This window comes from Brienomyrus brachyistius, chromosome 5 (genome assembly GCF_023856365.1).
Source record: "Brienomyrus brachyistius isolate T26 chromosome 5, BBRACH_0.4, whole genome shotgun sequence".
NCBI classification, from domain to species: domain Eukaryota; kingdom Metazoa; phylum Chordata; class Actinopteri; order Osteoglossiformes; family Mormyridae; genus Brienomyrus; species Brienomyrus brachyistius.
Genome location: NC_064537.1, coordinates 23,341,906 through 23,363,931, shown reverse-complemented (window position 1 = coordinate 23,363,931; position 22,026 = coordinate 23,341,906). Strand labels below are relative to the sequence as shown.

Genomic DNA, 22,026 nt, shown 5'->3' with positions numbered 1-22,026 from the left:
TAGAAGTACATCGTACTGACTTCATTCTCCTGCTTAATATATTAATGGCATTAAAATGCTATTAAAATGAATCATTATATGAGTTTTCAAAGAGTTGGAATACAATATTTGCTGCCTACCCAAATACTCCAATGAGATGTGAAAACATCTGGTTATCATCTCTGGCAATTATGACACAAAGTCAGGCCTTCACACTAACTTAAAGTAATGCCAAATTCATATTCCTCTTATCTCTCAGATTGTCTTTGAATGAGCTTCTGCTGTTATCGGTGTGTCTTGTGTGCATTCAGTGGAGATTAAACATTAATTTCACAAAAGCAACAGGTGGACTCTCATCCAGTAAGCTAACAGGGCTTTGGATCCCTTCCGGAAACGTAATTGGTGGCGGAAATAAATAAAATATTGATGTTTTAAGTCTCAGTAATTTAAGTGCATAGTTCAGGCCACCAAAAGCAACACTTTGCATTCCATAATGTTGGAGTACAACTTTACCCTGGAGATTTTTGTAACTTATTCACTAGTACAAAATGTGCATGTATTAAAATGAAGAAATCAAATATTAAGTATTTAACTTCATGCCCTGTTACATCTTTTTGATGTATTATTTGCATTTCCAAGTTTAACTTCAATTTAAATATATTTATTTATTGATGAAATATTCATAGTTATCATGCAAAGGTTCAAATTTTGTAGTATAAAAGCTTGGCAGTAAAAAGTTGCTCTTTCTCCTCAGTTACCGCGTGATACTATTTCATATGTGTAAATTTTACCTAATTTTGACAGCTCTTCATCCTGTTTTGTACACATAGTATAATTTGGGTCAGAAGTAAGTTCTTAGTTCTTGTTTAAAAATAAGTCCACTGCCCTCCCCCCCCCACCCCCCATGGGGCCGCATCTGTGAATGTGACCCCCATGAGGATGAAAGTGTCACGTTACACACTGAGGGCTGGACGGGAGCGTACGGCTGCCATGGCAACTACTTCTCTGGGTCACAGAGGGTCAATTAAAAGCCTCTGAAAGCATTTTGAAGAGTCACATTTCATTGTGGTCCCACATGGTTAATTCGTGATGCTTTGCTGTTTCATTAAAACACAGCTGAAGTGAGAAACGGAACAATTACTGAGCAGGTTAGGCACCACAAATCGCTGTCTAGATTTTGTTCGACGCACTACAAAACAAATCTCAAAAAAGCAATTTGTCACTTCATTGTCCAACAATCACAGCAATGTGACCTAGCTGTAAGTTCAGTAAGTTTCTCACAAAAGCACAATTGATCCATTCTTTATGTTTTCTACAGCACTGAGTTTCAATTATGCTTGGAAAATTTGCCACTGGAAGTATCCTGCTATCAATTAAATGTTTTAAAAAGTGTGTCAGTAAAATATGCATGTCTGATCTCGCTCATAAAGAATTAATAATGAAACCTTTCTGAGGCATAAAACTCATCTGTTCCACCTGCTAGAGTTTGCAGGGAAGTACATGAAGACTCAATAAACAATAAATACACATTTATTGTTGACAGACATTTATTACAATGAAACAAGTACTGACAGTTCACATGGGAGGATAATGTTAGAATAGAGAAGTTAAGAATTATTCGTAACACTTTACTTGATGCGGCACATATAATGTAGTATTGTGCTATTACTTATATATTAAGTCTTAGTTACATATTAATCTCATCTTAATTTATAATTAATCAACCATGATGCATGTTTTATCTCCAGCAGTTAGTTGATTTGTTACTATATCTGTTAATTTTGTAACCCTTTGTGAATTACTGAAGGAACAAGTCATGAATAACACAAGTTAAACACTGATTTCATATTTCTTCATCATTAATGAATCATAATGCATCTTTCATCCCAAACAGTTACCACATTTGTTGCTAAATCTGTTAATTCTGTAAGACTTTGTGAATTACAGAAGGAGCAAGTCATGAATAACACAAGTGAAATACCGATCTCGTATGTGTTCCTTAAGGAATTGTGACATCTTTTATCTCAGCTAGCAAGTATATTTGTTTATGAATCGTTCATTATTTGTACTTCAGTAGTAACTGTGTATAATTATTATAAAATGTAACTTGCAGGGGAAACACAATGTCACATTTATCGTTCAGCAATCAGGATTCAAAGCTCTCTCCTCTGCTCAGAATCCTTGGTCATTTATGGTTTGCAATTTTATTTTTAAAGTTCAGAGCGAATGATTTTGTGTGCGAGCATCAGCAAGAGAGAGGGAGCTGGGGGGGAGCATCTGAGGGGGTCCACGGTGATTTCCATCAGGCCCGGTAGGTTTCAGAAAACATGTGGTGTTTGTAATCCGTACTGACAGACACCGCATTCAGGTTAAAGGGTTTCAGGGAGATTTCGTGACGTCACAACTCACGCCGGTTCTAGAACAAATCCCAGCCGATCTGCTGAGCCCGATAGCAGGACATTTGGATAAAAGTCCAACAGAAATTGCCCAAAAATCAGAGGGCCCCGCAGAAGTTAATCTATTTCAGCTGCTAACACTCCCACAAGAGTTTGACTTGCTTACTGCTGAGCTGAACTGCTGGGCGCATTGCATAACCCTCACACATACACACGTGTATGCTGCGCGGCCCAGATACAGTCTGAAAGAAACGGGTGCTTTGAGCGATGTTAGTCATCCACTTTCATCCGAACCCCAAGTAATCTGGGACGTTGCTGGTCCCTGTATTTTGTCAATCTGTGGACAGTATCCTCATTGAACCTCCATGTAGTGGCATAGGGGTCCAGACTTAAAATCCCACGAGGGTGAAGCTGTTGCCGTACTAACTGCTGGGGGAGGAGTGTGTTAAATAGTCAAGATGAAAGAATGTCACACGTAGTGCAGCTATAACCAGATCTGTTGAACACTAAAGGTTCTATGTTGAAATGGACCTTAGGATGCTGAAAGGTCTGTGACATTATCTGTGAGAATTTTTTTTTATGGTGGGAGAAGGTAGTAGAGTCACTGATCTGTATTCAGCTGCAATTCGTCCAATGGGTGCCTGAAAAATGACCAAAAAATGTTTCACTGATGCAACATTGACAGACATCCTCTGTAATCACAGAAACCCAGAGACATGGTCTCAGGCACGAAGGAAAATGTTCTTTTGACCTGCAGTTTAGTGATTTTCTGTTAAATGGTTTGAGAAAATGTCTATCAAATGGACCTTAATGGAGCGTGAATTAAGGCCACCCATACAGAAGGGCAGAGAGCAGAGTACTTTTGTTAAAAGGGAAAAAAAGAGAGGAATAATCAGAGAAGAATAAGCCATGTGCCGTGATTAGGCAGAACCCTGGGTATTTCGCTCCTTTAATGATGAACGTTCCACAAGGTGGCTCTGGCTGCGGCTGCTCAGCCGGCTGGATAATTAACACGCACAAAAGCGATGAGCCCCTAAGAGGGAAGGCCAGAGCCCGACACCCAGAGGCGCCACCTGTCAGTATGGGCAGGTATGACCAGAGTAACACAGATCATGCAATGTCTGTCTGATGCAGGGCCTGGAACATCAGCATAATACAAAACTCGCAGTACAGGTACATGTAATGTCTGTGTAACACAGGACTGGTACTTCCCCTGTAATATAGTATCTCCAGCGTCAATATAGCACCGGACCTTTACTGGCTGAGTAACACAGTATCTGTAATGTCTGTGTAACAGAGGACTGTGTACTGCCCATGTAACATAGTATCTGTAATGTACTGTATATGTAGCACAGGACCTGTATTGTCGGTGTAACACAGTATCTATAATGTCTCCATAACGCAGGACCTGTACTGCCCATGTAATACAATATCTGTAATATCTCAGTAATGCAAGACCTGTACTGCCCGTGTAATACAATATCTGTAATGTCTCCGTAACGCAGGACCTGTACTGCCCGTGTAATACAACATCTGTAATGTCTCCGTAACGCAGGACCTGTACTGCCCGTGTAATACAACATCTGTAATGTCTCCGTAACGCAGGACCTGTACTGCCCGTGTAATACAACATCTGTAATGTCTCCGTAACGCAGGACCTGTACTGCCCGTGTAATACAACATCTGTAATGTCTCCGTAACGCAGGACCTGTACTGCCCGTGTAATACAATATCTGTAATGTCTCCGTAACGCAGGACCTGTACTGCCCGTGTAATACAATATCTGTAATGTCTCCGTAACGCAGGACCTGTACTGCCCGTGTAATACAATATCTGTAATGTCCCCATAACGCAGGACCTGTACTGCCCGTGTAATACAATATCTGTAATGTCTCCGTAAAGCAGGACCTGTACTGCCCGTGTAATACAATATCTGTAATGTCTCCGTAACGCAGGACCTGTACTGCCCGTGTAATACAATATCTGTAATGTCTCCGTAACGCAGGACCTGTACTGCCCGTGTAATACAATATCTGTAATGTCCCCATAACACAGGACCCATATTGCCTGTGCCATTTATTACCCATAAGCCACAGGTATGAAGAGGAGCTGGGCACTGCCATGCCTCATTCATATTCTGGGATTAGACCATACAGCTTTTTTCACCCCTGCACCCTGTAGACCACTGGTCCCTAACCTTTTTTTAAAATGAAAGCCACTCTTACAAAGAAAATACTCCTGTATTTTGTACTGACAGCCTCTAAACATGAGAAGTCAACCGTGCAAATATCACTTCAGATTCTTTACGAGGTGAAGCCTGATCAGCATGAATGGAAGATGAATGGATGGATGGATGGATGGATGGATGGATGGATGGCATTTAGGATGAAATATTTAACTTAGAAGGAACAAAAACAATATCACAAAAATTATGATTCCACAAACATGATATTTGGTAGAAGTCCACATGTCAATTTCAGCTTAACTGGAGTTAATGAAGAGAATTTTTGATTCCTGGAAGGAAAACTGTTATCAGAGTATAATTGTACTCGGACATTTCAGATCTCATTTCACAGCTGTATCAGTCCGCTCTACAGGTGTATCTAAAAACCGTTACTTAAACTTAACCCTCTGAGTCTGCAATCCTCCTGTGGGATCATACAGAATTCTCGGCAAACCAAAAAATCTAAAACACTACATGTATTTTTGTCATAGAAACACTAAAAACACCCCCAGAAACCTTTACCAGTCTACTGTTCAAATATATATATATATATATATATATATATATATATATATATATATATATATAGCAAGAAACTAAATGTATTTTTAAAGCATTGTAAGAAGAATAAGAAGATCAGAAGTCACCGACTCGAGTGTCTGAGTCATGAAGCAATGCTGATCGCCCACCCATTTGCAAATAGCGCTATTCATACGATAACGATACGATAATCCCGAGATTGTTACTGAGTCAAGAAAACACATGAAAACTCCCATAACCAAGAGCACATGTGCAGGTTCTGTTTACACTGAGTGAGGAGCTTCAACCTTTTATTTTGTGATATGACAGTTTTAACAGAGGAAATATGATTAAATTCAATTCATGGGTAAGTGAATTCAGATAAGCAGTAATTTTGCAAATTATAAAATGTCACATCTTATTTTGAAAACTTCTTTTTATAAATATATGCAAACTGTTGTTTTTCCTTTAGCGTTTTCCCACTTCATATTTCTCAAAATGCATGTCATAAAATTGCATAAAATAGTATAGTTTGTATTTGCTGGAAATTTTACAGTAAGTAAAAGTTTGCAATAAAACGCTTTTAATTCACATAAATGATGCAGTTTACATATCCACTATTCATTTGAAAATGGAAGAAATGACGTTGCGACACAAAATTAAAAATTAGCAGAGCAGGTGGTACATTTTCCAAAAGCATAGTTGCTAATTACATTAGCGACTTACACATTTAGAACCATATAACTGAATGCCTTCAGATAAGTTGCTAAGGGGAGCTTTTGGTAAATGTGCCTCAGTGGTAAAATATGAATATATATTGCAAATGATTATGTGATGCAAAGTGTTTGGGAGCAAGTGAGCTATGTTGGAATGTTTGTGTTGCATGGCAACAGTCAACAGTTGGTTGGTGGGAACTATTTTTTTGTAGAGGCCCATAAATGTTTCAATTAATAATCAAGCAATTTATTAGCAATGTATTATATCTGTTGTGGCTTATTACTGTTGCTTCTCAATGAGTTGTTGTATAAGAGCTGTTTTATAAGAGCAATAACATAATAGAATGATTGTGGTTGTACTCCAGTATATCATAGATGTGATTCAGTGGAATACAACGGCATTCCTTCTCCCATTATTGCTTAAATACACAATGCATTCACAATGCATTCATAGAACATTTACAAGCAGCACGTAAGCGCAACTTAACATCCTAACATACCTTAACAGCTTTAATACACATTAATAACATTATATGATAATAACAAACATAATCATATAATCATATAATGTTTAATTTATGTTAAAGCTGTTAAGGTATATTAGGATGTCAAAGTATATTTACATGCTGCTTATAAATGTTCATTATGAAGGCACACTGAATGTTCAACGAATGCATTATAAAGGCATGAAAGTGCAGTTAATGTAAAGCATTGCCGAAAAATAAAACTACAAAAAGTAGCAATGAAACTAGGAAATTTAACGTGTGAAGCCATTGTCTGTAACATTGAAGCTAACCCATTTTAGCCAAAGCAATAGGAAAGCTTTTATTTTGTCATTCCATGCCGTGAAAGATGTGAAGTGTTGCCTTTATTTCCAGACAACCGCGTGGGGAAGCGCTAATGCTAACAGGTGAATGCTGCTCCCAACTGGGGGGAAGGCACTGCTCGACATCCAGCTAATGGGCACCATGGGCCTCCATTTATAGAGCTCCTGGTTTTTCCAGGCTACCTACTGCAGGATTAGCTGGGTGGAGACATAATAATTTATTTTTAATGGCTAAAAGTGCCGCAATACTGATTTCATAACACTATACTGTAGCAGTATATCCAATCGGTAATATTCTGTCGATTTAATATATCTGTTTACCCATCTAATAGACCGATCGCGCCATAATTTGAAAACTGCCATTGCCTCGTCAAAAGGTTTTGAAAGCCATTTGAAAGGTTATCCAGAAAGAAAATTTGCAGGCGGGAAAAATAATAGAGGCAGAACGAGGAGAGATCCGGCCAAGAGAGGGGATGTCAGCTCAGCTGTAGGGCGGGAGGGAGTGCCAGGTTTGTTTTTGAACGAGGAGGATGAATCCTGTGACAAGAGTGGCGCGCGGGGGAGTTCGCGCCGAGGGCCAGATTGCCGGGGCGGCAAAGATGCGCTGGGTGGGGGGCCTTTGCCAGGCTGGTATATTTAACTCAGACGGCTCCTCTGTAGCAAAGCCCAGAAGGGGATGACCGTGGGACAGCTTGGGGCCTGGCGCCCCCTGGATTCCAGGAGGGCCCATCAGGTACAGGGGAGGACTAGACTACTTTCAAATGCAGCATGCTTATTTAACACACTAACCACATTGGTACAGTGATGCATATTTCAATTATAAAAATGTTTTAAAAAAAGACTATATTTTTTAACTGCATAGCACGATTAATGTGGCATTCTCAGATTCTAAGCCTAAGGTAAGAGACTATTTAGTTGGTTAATAGTTTACAATTTCCTTTCATTGTAGTAGAGAAAGACTGGTTTCAGCATTTGTGGATGTCTAATTACGTTGGCGGGTACCTACAACTGTGGGCGGTTTGATAGGGAACACGGCTTTCTTACGCTTATAAAGTTTATCTTCTGTGCCGGCAGATACGTAGGAGGACAAGAGAACAGTCATACAGGCTCGGTTAGCAATGCGGCTAATCTGCCTTATCCTCGATGTTGGACGGGAAAGGGAGGGGGGCATCCAAATTTCTCGATCTAAGAAAGGGAGGGAAACAATTGGATAAGCAAAAGACCACAAATTAAGCCGACTGAAGACACCCGCCTAACTGAGCCATTGGACCTATTACTCAGCAATGTGACACCAGCCGGGGTTTGCCATAGACCACGTAGCTGGACCCTCTTCTCCTTGTTGATCACACTTCCTAATGCCAATACTGATGACTCATGTGCTTTTTTAAAAAAAATTATTTTTTTTTTTTTAAAAAGAACCTCCTTGATTCTGGAAAGACCTAGATATGGGGACATGCTATGAACGGTGGCAAGCTTTTGATCAATGCATGCACTGTTTGTTTAGGCAAAGAGAACAGCATGTATTAAAGAGAAAAATGTAACTTTCCCACACATTGGTTCTTTCATGTTGTCACTGGCTAAATACTTGAGCAAAATAAATATATAATAACATAAGAAATTTACAAATGAGAGGAGGCCATTTGGCCCATCAAGCTCGTTTGGGGAGAACTTAACTAATAGCGCAGAGTTGTTAAAATCTTATCTAGCTCTGATTTAAAGGAACCCAGGGTTTTAGTTTGCGCTACACCAGCAGGAAGACAATTCCATAGTCTAACTACACGCTGTGTAAAGAAGTGTTTTCTCAAATCCATTTTAAAATGTTCTCCTGCTAATTTCCACCTATGGCCACGAGTTCTAGTATTTAAACTAATATTGATGTAGAAATTGGCTGAACAGCATCCAGACCTGTTAGAATCTTATATACCTGGATTATGTCCCCCCTTAATCTCCTTTGCTTGAGGCTAAACAGAATCAGCTCAGCTAACCTCTCCTCATAAGACATTCCTCTAAGATCAGGAATCATTCTCGTCGCCCTACATTGCACCCAGCAATGTCCTTTTTAAGGTATAGTGACCAAACCTGCACACAATATTGCAGGTGGGGTCTTATCAAGGAATTGTATAATCGTAGCATCGCCTCCCTTGACATAAACTCCACACACCTAGAGATGTAACCCAACATCCTATTGGCCTTCTTAATTGCTTCCCCACACTGGCGAGAGTGGTTCATGGAAGCATCTACATACACATCGAGGTCTTTCTCATAATCAGCTACCTTTATTTCAATGGAACCCATAAAATATCTGTACTTTATATTTCTGCTCCCTGCATGGATTACCTTACATTTATCTATGTTCAATTTCATCTGCCAGGTATCAGCCCAGTTGCTAATTAAATCCAGATCCCGTTGTAGCCTCTCCGCTGCTAGATTAGTATCTGCTACATCATCCACCTTGGTGTCATCCACAAATTTAACCAGTTTACTATATGTATTGGTGCCAATATCATTAATGTAAATTAGGAAAAATAGTGGTCCTAAATTGAACCCTGCGGTACCCCACTATGAACGCAGGCCCACTGTGACATTCTTCCTGTAATACCTACTCGCCGCTTCCTACCAGTTACAATAACCAGTTTTCAATCCAAGCTGCTACAGTTCCTAAAATCAGTGCAGCATTGAACTTAAGTAAAAGCCATTTGTGGGGGACAACATCAAAGGCCTTCTGGAAATCTAAGTAGATCACATCGTAGGCCTTTCTGTGATCTATTTATCTTGTAGTTTCCTCAAAGAATTCAAGTACATTGGTTAAACAGGACCTACCTCTCCTAAATCCATGTTGGCTATCCCTCAGAATGTTATTTGCATCCAGGTAAACTACCATTTTCACTTGGATTATAGCTTCCATTAGCTTTCCAGTTATGGAAGTTAGACTGATTGGCCTATAGTTTGCTGCATTACTTCAATCCCGTTTTTTTTTTTTTAATATGGGTGTTATATTAGCATGCATGCAATCAGAAGGTACCACATCAGTAGATAAGTATTTCTGAAATAGTAATGTTAAAGGTTAGCTAATAATATCCCTCATCTCTTTTAAAACTATAGATAAGATGCCATATTTGTATAGACTTTGTCATGACCCTGTATTAGGAAAGCAGTGATGGATGGATGGATGGATGGATGGATGGATATTTAGATGAATATGTTTTGTTTTACTTTTGACACAATGGAATCAACCTACCCTGTGTGTAAGAAAGCATAGAATACAGAAACACAGTGGTCAGGTTAGAAATTGTACCTATTTACTTTCCATAAAGTGAAGAACTGAAATGGACCTCTGCAGTTATGTAGCATTTCAGTTTGGCAAGATGACACACAATACAGTAAGAGCACTACTGTCAAAGAGAATCACATTCTAAGAAGTCTTATTCTGTGAGTGTTACTTTCTGTGTGGATTTTGTATCATACCAGGCTGGATATTAACACAAGTACATTGACCGCAGTGGCCTTCTCTTTCGATCATTTTGCACCCATCAGTGGGAAGAAAACATCTCTGCTTAAATTCATCTACGCAGCCCCTGAAATGGATTATACATCTGTGAGAGTTTCTTGGACGTCTTGCGTTGCAGAAAAGGGAACCACAGTGATCATGCATTCTGTAATACTGGCTTTACGTGGTAGGGAACGACCCAGGATGGGGTGCCAACGGTTGCAGAGAACACTCACACCTGTGTGCAGTTTGGTAACTCCAGGCAGCCTCAGCATGCTTTTGGACAGTGGGGGGAAACTCCATGATGACATGGGGAGTGAATGGTGGAGACTTGAACCCTGGTCCCAGAGGCTTGTAAAACAGTGTTAACCACTGCATCACCATGCTGCCCCATATGGGTGTGTGTGCATGTATAAAAATATATGAATGTATAATTATTTATAAATTATATATAAATGTATATAAATCAGGGGCGGCATGGTGGTGCAGCGGTTAGCACTGTTGCCTCACCTCTGGGACCCGGGTTCGAGTCTCCGCCTGGGTCACATGTGTGTGGAGTTCGCATGTTCTCCCCATGTCGTTGTGGGGTTTCCTCCGGGTACTCCAGTTTCCCCCTGCAATCCAAAGACCTGGTGAGGCTAATTGGAGTTACTAAATTGCCCATAGGAGTGCACGTGAGAGTGAATGGTGTGTGAGTGTGCCCTGCGATGGGCTGGCCCCCCATCCTGGGTTGTTCCCTGCCTCGTGCCCATTGCTTCCGGGATAGGCTCCGGACCCCCCGCGACCCAGTAGGATAAGCGGTTTGGAAAATGGATGGATGGATGGATATAAATATTTATATAAATATAAATACACACACAGACACACATACGTGACCTTCCATTTACTATAATACTACATAATATTTAGGCGCAGGCCACAAGAAAACACAGGGCAGCCTGTCCACTTGGCTCCAGGCATTTCTGTAAACCTGCTTTAGATTTAATTAATTTGCTCGATGCTTTGCTGTTGCTCCTGGTCTCCCCCTTCCTTTATGAAGCGGACTGGGGACTGAGTTCAGTAATACCCACTTTCATCTTAAATGCATTTGCTTCGTCTAATTCATACCTGGTGGAACTAAATCAGTTCTGATTCCTCCTTTATCTCTTATATTGACTTGATTAATCGCCCTCTCCTATTAACGTGTCCCTTTGTTATCCGACCATCACGCTGTGTATAAAAGGAGGCTGCAGCTTAACACAGCAGACGGGGGAAATGGCTGATTGCTGGCTAATGACTAATGCAGGGAACTGTGGTGCTTTGCAAAAATGTTGTGGTACCACTGCATATATCTGTTCCCCTGTTTGTATGTGGATTTACCTCGACGTCTTTCAAATGTCCGGTTAATTGTTCCTCTTGGCCTTTTTCTGCGTAAAACTGGCCTGTTATACATACAAATTCAATGATGTGATCACTGATGATCCATCCATCCATCCATTTTCCAAACCGTTTGTCCTACTGGGTCGCGGGGGGTCTGGAGCCTATCCCGGAAGCTATGGGCACGAGGCAGGGAACAACCCAGGATGGGGGGGCAGCCCATCGCAGATCACTGATAATACCTTCAATTATTTTTCTGGTAATGAACATCGTCGTCCAGCGCAATAAGTATTTAAGCTCTGGATGTGGGCAAGTTAAAAATGTGAAAGTATAATATTCCTTGTAATACAAGGATTATCTTATCATCTGTCCATTCATCTGCTTAACCTGGTCTGGATCGCGGAGGGCACTGAGTCCAAATCCTCCATCATGCACTACATGCAGTATGTACAATATGCAATGTGCAATGTCAGCTATAAATGCTAATCATTTTATGTACAGTTAAATAAGACATACACAAGGAATTCATTAGGGAAATTGTTTCACAGTTCGATTCCTCACTTTGTTTTTTTCTTTACTTATTTTGTTTTTTCTTTATTTCACCATATAATTATTTCACCATTTATTTTTTCATCATCTATAATTATGCTGTAATTTCAATGTGTTAGTGTTGGATTTTATGTAAAATTGCTGTTTGTTCCACCCATGCATATGTAAAGCATTCGAGCTCTTGTGACATTTTGAGACACACTTGGTAAATTCCACACTGTGAAGTTGCAGGTGAAAGCGATTGTTCAGCGTGCCATTATTTATTACCCAGCCAAAGGTGTGAGCCTACAACAGTGTTTACTGCCGTGCAAGGTCCGTATGCTCTGTGCATGCTCAGCAATTCAGGCTGCCACATGTGGTGCAGTTATGGTAAACAACCTGCGTTTGTACAAATACTACGGTGCTCTTTAAGCCACTGAGAATATTAATGAACAATGAGTGCATGTGGTATGCATGAATGTAAGTGCCAAAAATCACATCAACCATGGTTTTAAGCAACCATGCCTGTTTAGATTTCTTTAAGACCCCAGGTGGCATATTAAGGTCAAATACATTACCGGTCGACTCTTCAAATAAAAAACAAATTTTCCATATCTACATGTGTATGAATGTTTCAAACAAGATCAAGAACACAAAATACTGTTCTGACGGCTTACTGGACCAGCTCCCAAACCAGGCTACGAGGTCCAAACACATTTGACAACATTTTGACAAAATTTTGCTAAACACATCACATACATTTGTTTGTTTGTTTGTTTGTCTGTCTGTCTACTTATTTATTTAAATTGTGCACATTTTTTTACACCTCAGTGTCAAAAAAGCCCATTTCTTAAATGCTATAATCAAAAAATGTAAATAATTTAGCAAGAATTACAAACAAAACTAATTATACACAGTGGTCTCGGGGACAGAACCCTGCGATAAATGAAACAAATGTGTTACATGCAAATATGCTGTATTCCAGGCATGTCGACACCAAATTCAGCCAGATTACACGTATCTGTTTACCAGCAGTACTAAAACATACACCTTCTAGTTCCACTTCAGATTATTTTACCAGTGATTATGAGATCAGATTCTTGAGATCAGGGACAATCTTTCATAGATGAGGTTTTGGAAGAACCTCCCAGCTGTAACATCCATCCATCCATCCATCCATCCATCTTCCAAACCGCTTATCCTACTGGGTCGCGGGGGGTCCGGAGCCTATCCTGGAAGCAATGGGCACGAGGCAGGGAACAACCCAGGATGGGGGGCCAGCCCATCGCAGGGCACACTTGCATACCTACGGGCAATTTAGTAACTCCAATTAGCCTCAGCTAACTCCAGGAAACCGGAGTACCCGGAGGAAACCCCACGACATGCAAACTCCACACACACGAGACCCAAGCGGAGACTCGAACCCGGGTCCCAGAGGTGTGAGGCAACAGTGCTAACCACTGCACCACCATGCCACCCCCCAGCTGTAACATTTTTTTTTATAAATGACATGTTTGCTGGATCAGCACTGAATTTTTGCCAACACCATCAGACACATATAACGGGCTATAAAATAATTTTTTATTAACATACCACATACTTTGACTCTTTCTTGGGTCTCTTAATTATGCACACCTGTTTTCAAATGAATCATATCACCTTTTAAAATTCAGACTGACAAAATATATTTTCTCTTAAAACACACATGTTTCTCACAGAAGCCATCTAGTGTAACCCTGGTTGCTTGGGACCTCTATAACCTACTTAAATTAAGCCTTTAGAACAGAAAATTTCAGACAAATCTTGCATTTCATTGATTATGGTTTTGACACACTATGGTTGTGACACGCAACGTATTAACAAATAGGTATGAAATGAAAAGAGTATTAAAAACTTCCAGAGCTACAGTAGCATGAGGAAGAACAAGGAAGTGATGAAGATGTTTTCCGTGTTTTAGTTACCCACAATAATTCATGATTGTTTCATTAAAAAAATGTCTGACAGTGTTGACAAAAATTCAAGGAACAAGTTCAATAATTGTAGCTTTTGATACTCATGAAATTATTCACAATCCCACGTGCGCATAATAATTGTGATGTCAAATTTCACATTACTTTTAATTCTTTTATGCTACTGTAATAAACTGAGACCTTCGAGACAAGGGCTTCCTCAGGCACTGGTCACATATTGTATCATTTTGAATAAAAAATATTTATAGAACAACATGAAATCACATTTTGTTGTGCTACCAATCCCTGATTAGTCTTTGCTTATTTGTATTTGCTTATATGCACATTTTTATATCCAAATTTATCAGGCGGACACGTCTCACGGCCGTTTGTCATCATTTTTTTATTTTTTATTTACAATCAACTAAAACATGATGACACTGTTCTGCCCGAAACAGCTCAGAGCTCGAATTTCACGCTCCGTACTAAGAGCACAGCAGTGATATCAAGTAACAGTAACAGTCAAACAAAACAGCACCCGTGTACATCTCAGCGGGATGATCAAGAACACTATTATTATCACTGTTTAAATTGTTCAATTCCATTCACACAGCCTAACATCAGAACTACACAGGGGGTTACTTTGTGTTTCATAGGGAGGACAAAGTATAATGCCTAAAGCAACAAATCTAATATTACGCAATTTTTTTTTTAAAACCCACTGATGTCATGTAGCCTAAAATAGGATTCAGATCTAGTCCACAGATTTCCATTGTTATCTGAGTCCAAGTGGACAGTGTTAATTGCAGTTAGCTTTCACACTCCATATTTTTGTATGATAAATAATTCTCTCAACCCTCGATGAAGAACAGCCCATGTGGAAAAAAACCAGCCAAAATGAAAGGAGTTCAACACCATGTTGCAAACTGACTCCACATTAAATGCTTTTCTGTTAAAGAACTACAGACATTAACTGCCTCTGAAATATTGTAAGTTGAGTTTTCTGCCATGTGTTTTTAATTATATTATTTTGTGTCCAATTTCTCAATTGTTCATTCTTTCCTTATAGTTGCACTACAAAATATGAGAAAAACATACAATGAAATATATAAAATATTTGGACAGCAAATTACATTTGCAGATGATCTCTAGCAAGAACAATATATTTATAAATATAAAAGTAGAGTCTTTATGTAGCTACACTGCAGGTTAAATACTGTGTCTAAAGTTACTAGTCTACCCTCTCCTTCAGTTTCAGCTTACAATCATCAACACAACAATTAAGCTTATTATTTACTCAAGCAATAAAGAACAGAAAACAATTTAAAGATATTTAAAAGTGTGACAGTGCCAGACTAGAACTCTAAGTCATTTACGTAATATTTGATCAGCCTTTTAAAAATTATACAGTAATGAAACTGCATCTGTGTTACAACATAATTCACAAGGCTCGTGTGAATAACTCTTTTCACACGAAAGTGAAAACTCAAATATTTTTTACTAAATATCTCAAAATGTTTGAAATAATAAAATATACGCTGCAAAGTATTGTAACTCTAAGATGTACGCGCAAATGTAATTAATTTGCCCTGTATTGCTCTTTCCACAGGTTAGGTACCAGTAAGGAGCCCCTCATTAGTTCCCAGCCAGTTCCCAGTGGGCCCTGGATACAAATGTTATTTAGTCGTCTTCACTCGCTCTGAATCGTGTTGTCAGCTGTCGTTCGGATTACAAGGAAGGCATGACTGCGGGCATGAACAAGCGCTACAGCATCGTGTCTTCAGAGGAGGAAGGACTGCGGCTCACGACCATGCCGGGAGTGAATGGCTTTGGCAACGGCAAGATCCACACCCGCCGGAGGTTCCGCAACCGCTTCGTCAAGAAGAATGGCCAGTGCAACGTCCAGTTCGCCAACATGGACGAGAAGTCCCAGCGCTACATAGCCGACATATTTACCACCTGCGTTGACATCCGCTGGAGGTATATGCTTCTGGTTTTCAGCCTGGTGTTTGTGCTGTCCTGGCTAGCATTCGGGTTAGCCTTCTGGGTGATCGCGCTATTGCACGGGGACCTGGACAATCCTGCAGGGGATGAAAACTTCACCCCATGTGTGCTCCAGGTGAACGGCTTCGTTGCGGCATTCTTGTTCTCCATCGAGACTCAGACCACTATTGGCTACGGCTTTCGCTGCGTGACAGAGGAGTGTCCCATGGCCGTCTTCATGGTGGTGTTCCAGTCCATTGTGGGCTGCATAATCGACTCTTTCATGATTGGGGCAATCATGGCAAAAATGGCCCGGCCTAAGAAGAGAGCCCAGACGCTACTTTTTAGCCACAATGCTGTAATCGCACTGAGAGATGGCAAACTCTGCCTCATGTGGCGAGTTGGGAATCTAAGGAAGAGTCATATTGTGGAAGCCCACGTCAGAGCGCAACTGATAAAGCCTCGGGTCACAGAGGAGGGCGAATACATACCTTTAGACCAAATAGACATTAATGTTGGGTTTGATAAAGGTCTAGATCGTATCTTTCTGGTCTCCCCCATAACAATCCTCCATGAGATTGACGAAGAAAGCCCTCTCTTTGGCATCAGCAAACAGGACTTGGAAACGGCCGATTTTGAGATAGTGGTCATACTTGAAGGGATGGTCGAGGCCACGGCAATGACCACGCAGGCACGCAGCTCGTACCTGGCCACAGAGATCTTGTGGGGTCATAGGTTCGAACCTGTCCTCTTTGAGGAGAAAAATCAGTACAAAGTGGACTATTCCCACTTCCACAATACCTACGAGGTACCGTCGACCCCTCGCTGCAGTGCCAAGGACATGGTCGAAAACAAGTTCCTGGTCCCTACCACAAATTCTTTCTGTTATGAGAATGAGCTTGCTTTCATGAGTAGAGATGAGGAGGATGAGGAAGACACTGACAGGGCACTGGATGACTTGAGTCCTGATGTCAACAGCCGGCAGGAGTTTGAAAGGCTACAGGCCACCTTAGGAATGGAACATATGCCATTCCGGAGAGAATCTGAAATTTGACCTCGGCCTTTGACCCGGCATCAACTTTTAATTGCATTTCCTCAAATGCTTTATTTCACTGAATAAATGCAGAACAATGCAAGTGCCATAGGAAAACATAACTACTGTAATAACACTATAAAGTTGAGGGACAATAGCTCTTACTTTCAATCTCAAAGCAAAAGGAAAAAGGAATGAGACAAACGAGAGTGAAAACAGAATGCATCCTAGTCAAAGAGTGATCAGAGAGGAATTCTTATAAAAACTTGAATTTTTTCATATGGTAGAGCAAGCTGAAAGCTTTACACGACAAAATATTTTAAAATCCCATCTTGAGATGGGTTAATCACAGACTTAGGGTGTAAATAGACTGCTTAGATAAGTAATATTTTGTGTGAAGCATTATTATGAACAAATCTATTTAAAAACATAAGTCTTTTGGTATGTTAACTTGCTATTTGGTACAAAACGACCGTAGTACTGCCAGTGGAAGAGGTGCAATCCCACACCTGCCATATAGAAAATCTGGATTTTCACATACAAATCCTTAGGTCTACTGACAAAATTCCTTGGAAGTGCATTGCTGCATCTGAAAGTAACTGAGCCACATAACGCAAGTGTGGGGTAGCACAGTATCGTCGTTACTGAGGTGAAACACCAAGCTGCTACGTGGCGAATACGACCGCAAAGTAAAAAGACTGTCTGGCAACTTATCAAAGACTCAGCACTAATTTGCACTATTATTTCAGGATCATCAAATTATGTATGTTGCACATTCACATCAGTCACTCGGTGACTGTGTTCCGTTTTCCGAGACTGATCGGTTCCTTGATTTTAGGTTACTAGCAGAAACCACCCTACGTCTTTAAAACGGTCATCAAACAGTCACACACAAGGCACACAAATACTGAACTTAAAACAGCATTTTTAAGATAACTATTAAATCACGTATCTGAAAACGACAGCTTTTTTAGTAAATGCATGGCAGTGATATTCATATGTATGTATTAAATATTATATACATCCTCTCCACTTGAAGCAAATTGAAAGGACTGAGATTATCAAATTGAGAGTTTACAGCTTATTAAACTGTTCTGACGTCCCTCACTTTGTTACCTGTGTCTATGCACATGAGAAATTTTATTAGAAGGTAGGAGTTCTTGAAGAAGAGTCGACCTAACATATTATCTAACACAGATTCCTCTGCAAGAAACCAAACAGAAATATTCAGAAGTTAAACACATTTTGTAGCATATTCCTGGGGCAAAATTGCCCTAGCAACGAGTAATTACCAATAGTTTAGATGGTATAATGAATGCATTACAATAATTACTACAGCACTAACTTACTAAATTATCAAAAAACCATGGACATTTCCAATAAGAAAACATGAGGTGAGGATGAAGAGTACTGATGTGGAGAGTAAGTGTCTTGTGTTCATTCTTGAGGATTATGGTCAAATAATTTTCCAGATATGAACATAAGCGGGGTTAGGACATAAGGGCACCTCTGTGGACAAAGCTTCTACATGGATCATATTGATCTAACTCATCGGGGGTGCCTGTCTTACAGCACATGGACATGGCCGAACACATAATGTCCAGGGAAGCATGACTGTCAGCCAGCGTTGTGGAGAAGATAGCTGAGTCTCAGCAGAATGGTGCAAAACCCATCCTGAAGGCTAGCGGGAGAAAGCAGATGAGAGGAAGTGCACTTGGCACGGTGGTATATCCGGCAGTATCAAGCTTCTTTTGTTTTAGAGGTTTCATTTCTGTTCTGACTCCTTCGTGACTTTATAACCTAGTAGAGAATTCTTTATTCTTAAGATGCAGAAAGTGAGACTTAGACTGCATGGCTTAGATTTTCAATAGCGTGGTATCATCATTTAGTGACTAATGTAACTCATAGTTAAGGTGAACCGAGGACCGACCCCCCCAAATCACCTTATCCTTGCTAACAGGGTTGCTAAGCAGATTAGGTTAGTGAGTAACTGCTGATTATGTAGAGTTCATCCGTGAATCTTAAGGTATCCTTTTAAGTCCTACAACAAAAATGAAACATAAGACCACTCCGCCATATACTTTAGAATGGTGTACTATTCAGACTAGAATAGACTAGACACAACTAGAGAAAAACACCTTATTCGAGACAGGAAATAAAAGAGAAATTTATGACAATAAGACAAGACTAATTACTTCACCATAAATCAAATTTCTGTAAACACATTATGGGCCACAATTTCATTACAAGTTGGATCATTTCATCACCAACAACACCCAGAACTGCATTTCTGCTATTCCCACAAGAAATGCATGATGCTACTACAGTCATAGTGTTATAAATATTGGACAGACAGGGAGATTGCTGTTTACTTTTTTAAAGAATACATTTTCCTTCATTGTTTCTGTGCAGTCTAAATGATAGGCCTCAAGGCTTCACCTTTTCCCCACTCACTTTCAGCAAGTCATTCGGCAGAATAATTCCCCAACTAAGAGTGCTTCCTATACACAAAACCTAACAAAGATAAAAGAAAGTCGCTTCAAACAAGTGGATTCATTTTTGGCCCAAATGCACTTCATCACCTGCAAAGTAGCTTGCTATATTTTCTGTTGATATAATTCACAAGAAGACGTGTTGAAGACAAAGTGGAAGTATGGTGTGTAGGAAGACCACCCAGTCTACATTGTAGTGCCTAGGAAAAGCAATAAACAAAGCGAAAGTGGACAGACTCAGCAATAACTACTGGAACGCACCTTTGTTCACTAACCATTTGGTTTTGTTCGACTGGAGACTGGAACGGTTTCGTTACTGACGTTCACAACATGTTTGTCCACAACAATCAACCACTCTGCAGTGGTTGTTTCCTCAAGGATATGAACTGCTGAACAGGCATTTAAGAAAACAAAAGAAAATCTGAGGATGCCATCATCCCGGAGGGGGGAGCAGAACGTCGAGACTCATCTGGACTAAATTAGAAGTCTTAGGGTGGGGGGGTTGATCGTCCACGTCGGAAAAAGCAGCAAGGTAGTGATGCACCCCGTGCTTTGACTGAACTCTCTGCATTCTGTACTTTAGGCCGAGACAAATGCATCTCACCTTGACGATTTTCAACCGTTACTGTAAAATGCCTGCTGTTCCTCATATACTGAAATGGGTTTAAACTTCTCAAAACTTTTGTTTTTCTATAATGGCACAGGCTACCTTTTTGAGGCCTGCCTTACACTTTGTACAGCAAGGGCATAGATTTGGGTGTGGAGGGTACTGAACTGTCCCTGTTAATATTGTGCGAGTGCCCTGTGTGTAGGGGGGTCCCGATCAATGCTGAAACCAAAGCTACGCCCTTGTTGTGCATGTTATCTTCTGTGAAGCATCAGGTGATCTACATTTCACACAGTACTTCTCACACCTGTCACATACTTCACTTTGTTCATCTCAGATATACAATTTTTACCAATGACAGATTCTTCATTTCATAGACCCCTGGTCGTAGGTGAACTGTTAGATCACATTAAGTGTGTCCTAGTTTGACATCCATAGTTTGTCTCCTAGGTAATTCTTTTGCGGTTTCTTTGCCACCTGTCAGAATAATTTCTAGCCATTAAATGAGTAGGCATGCAGTTTAAAACTAGACATCTAAACTGAGTTGCTTTTTTTCATCTTTGCCCTCAAATCAGCACCACAGATAAATATCTGTGAATAAAGAATACAAAATGTGCATCATACATGTTTGAAGGCTAGAAAAACGACCATTTGAAATGGATTCCATTTCCATTGGCCAAAAGGTTCGTACATTATCATTATCATTCATTTACTCACTGATGTGGGGGGGAAACAGTAACTTTCCAAATCACAAAAACACACGTAGGTAATATTCTCAAGGTGAAGTTTTTGCCCCCGCCCTAATCTGTATGCTTCGTACTGCCTTCTGGGAAGGCTCTTGTAACCTGTTGTGTGAAACCGTTGTTCCTACTATAGGATGTGAGACCTCTCTAGGATGTTCGTGGTTCTCACTATATGTAACCATGGTAATAATGTATCATTAGCTTCTATGCTGCATCATGGGAATGTATGAATCATTATGCTTTTGACTTGTAAATTATTAGTTTTATTTGTTATAAAAATCTGACCCAGCTCTTTAAAAGCAAATGTACTGGGTACACAAAGTAAGTGAAAAATGTGGATACCTGCTCAATATTCACACAAATCAACCTATTTATTTTTATACCTTATAGATTATTTTCCTGATATCAGATAGGAAAATCATCTTGTAAAGATGGGTTTTACAGATTTTTCTTGGCAACTGTAATGACATAAAAGTACACATCTAAGATAAAGATGTTTTTGTTGTCTTGTTAATAATTTCACTTTCAGCACAGAAGCTTGTGATACAAACCAGTATTTCTCTTAAAGGGATGATTGGATGACCTTTGACCTCTGTAGAAGTCTTCCTCTATGCCCAGATTATAAACAGAAAAAAATTACACTGGGTTTTTTTTTTTGCTTTATTTTAATTTAGTTAATTTTATTTTAATGGATGAGAATTAAATTATTCAATTAAAATATAATGGCTAAACAAAACTGCTGCAGCCTTTCATTCTTTATGCAACAGTATTATAAGTTTGCCTGCAAACTACTGCAAACTGCTTCTGAAATTACTTGAAGAAACATTCAAAGTTGGCTGAACACAATACCTCATTGTGTCCTTGTGAGATTTTTATAACAGCTATTGACTATCCACACCCAGTGAACAATGAGTACAGAAACATGAGTGTCGGGAATAAGAAAAGTTCAGTTCTGTGCGTTTTCATTTGATTGACAAAGATCTAATTCACAAGGACGTTATTTTAAAGACACTGTAATGGTGAGAGGGATGGACAGATTAATATGGGTACAGCTGACCCTTCTGCATCGCGACTTTTCCCATCACGGTTTCCATATATCCCGGGTTCGGCATAAGGAATTAAATGGGATTTCTTTGGGAGTTCCCAGGAACATTGCAAATGCCGCAGTCAGCACACAAAAAGTTTAAT

At 39.9% G+C, this 22,026-nt stretch overlaps 1 protein-coding gene across 2 annotated transcripts in view; it reads left to right on the top strand.

Moving 5' to 3' along the window:
* Positions 1-21,485, top strand: part of kcnj12a (potassium inwardly rectifying channel subfamily J member 12a) — a 30,369-nt gene extending 8,884 nt beyond the window's left edge. For both annotated transcript variants that reach the window (XM_049015680.1, XM_049015679.1), the window contains exon 3: positions 15,590-21,485. In XM_049015680.1, the coding sequence (XP_048871637.1) occupies positions 15,722-17,017 (1,296 nt within the window). In that variant the 5' untranslated portion in view covers positions 15,590-15,721 and the 3' untranslated portion in view covers positions 17,018-21,485. The remainder of the gene's footprint in view (positions 1-15,589) is intronic.
* Positions 21,486-22,026: the final 541 nt, after the last annotated feature.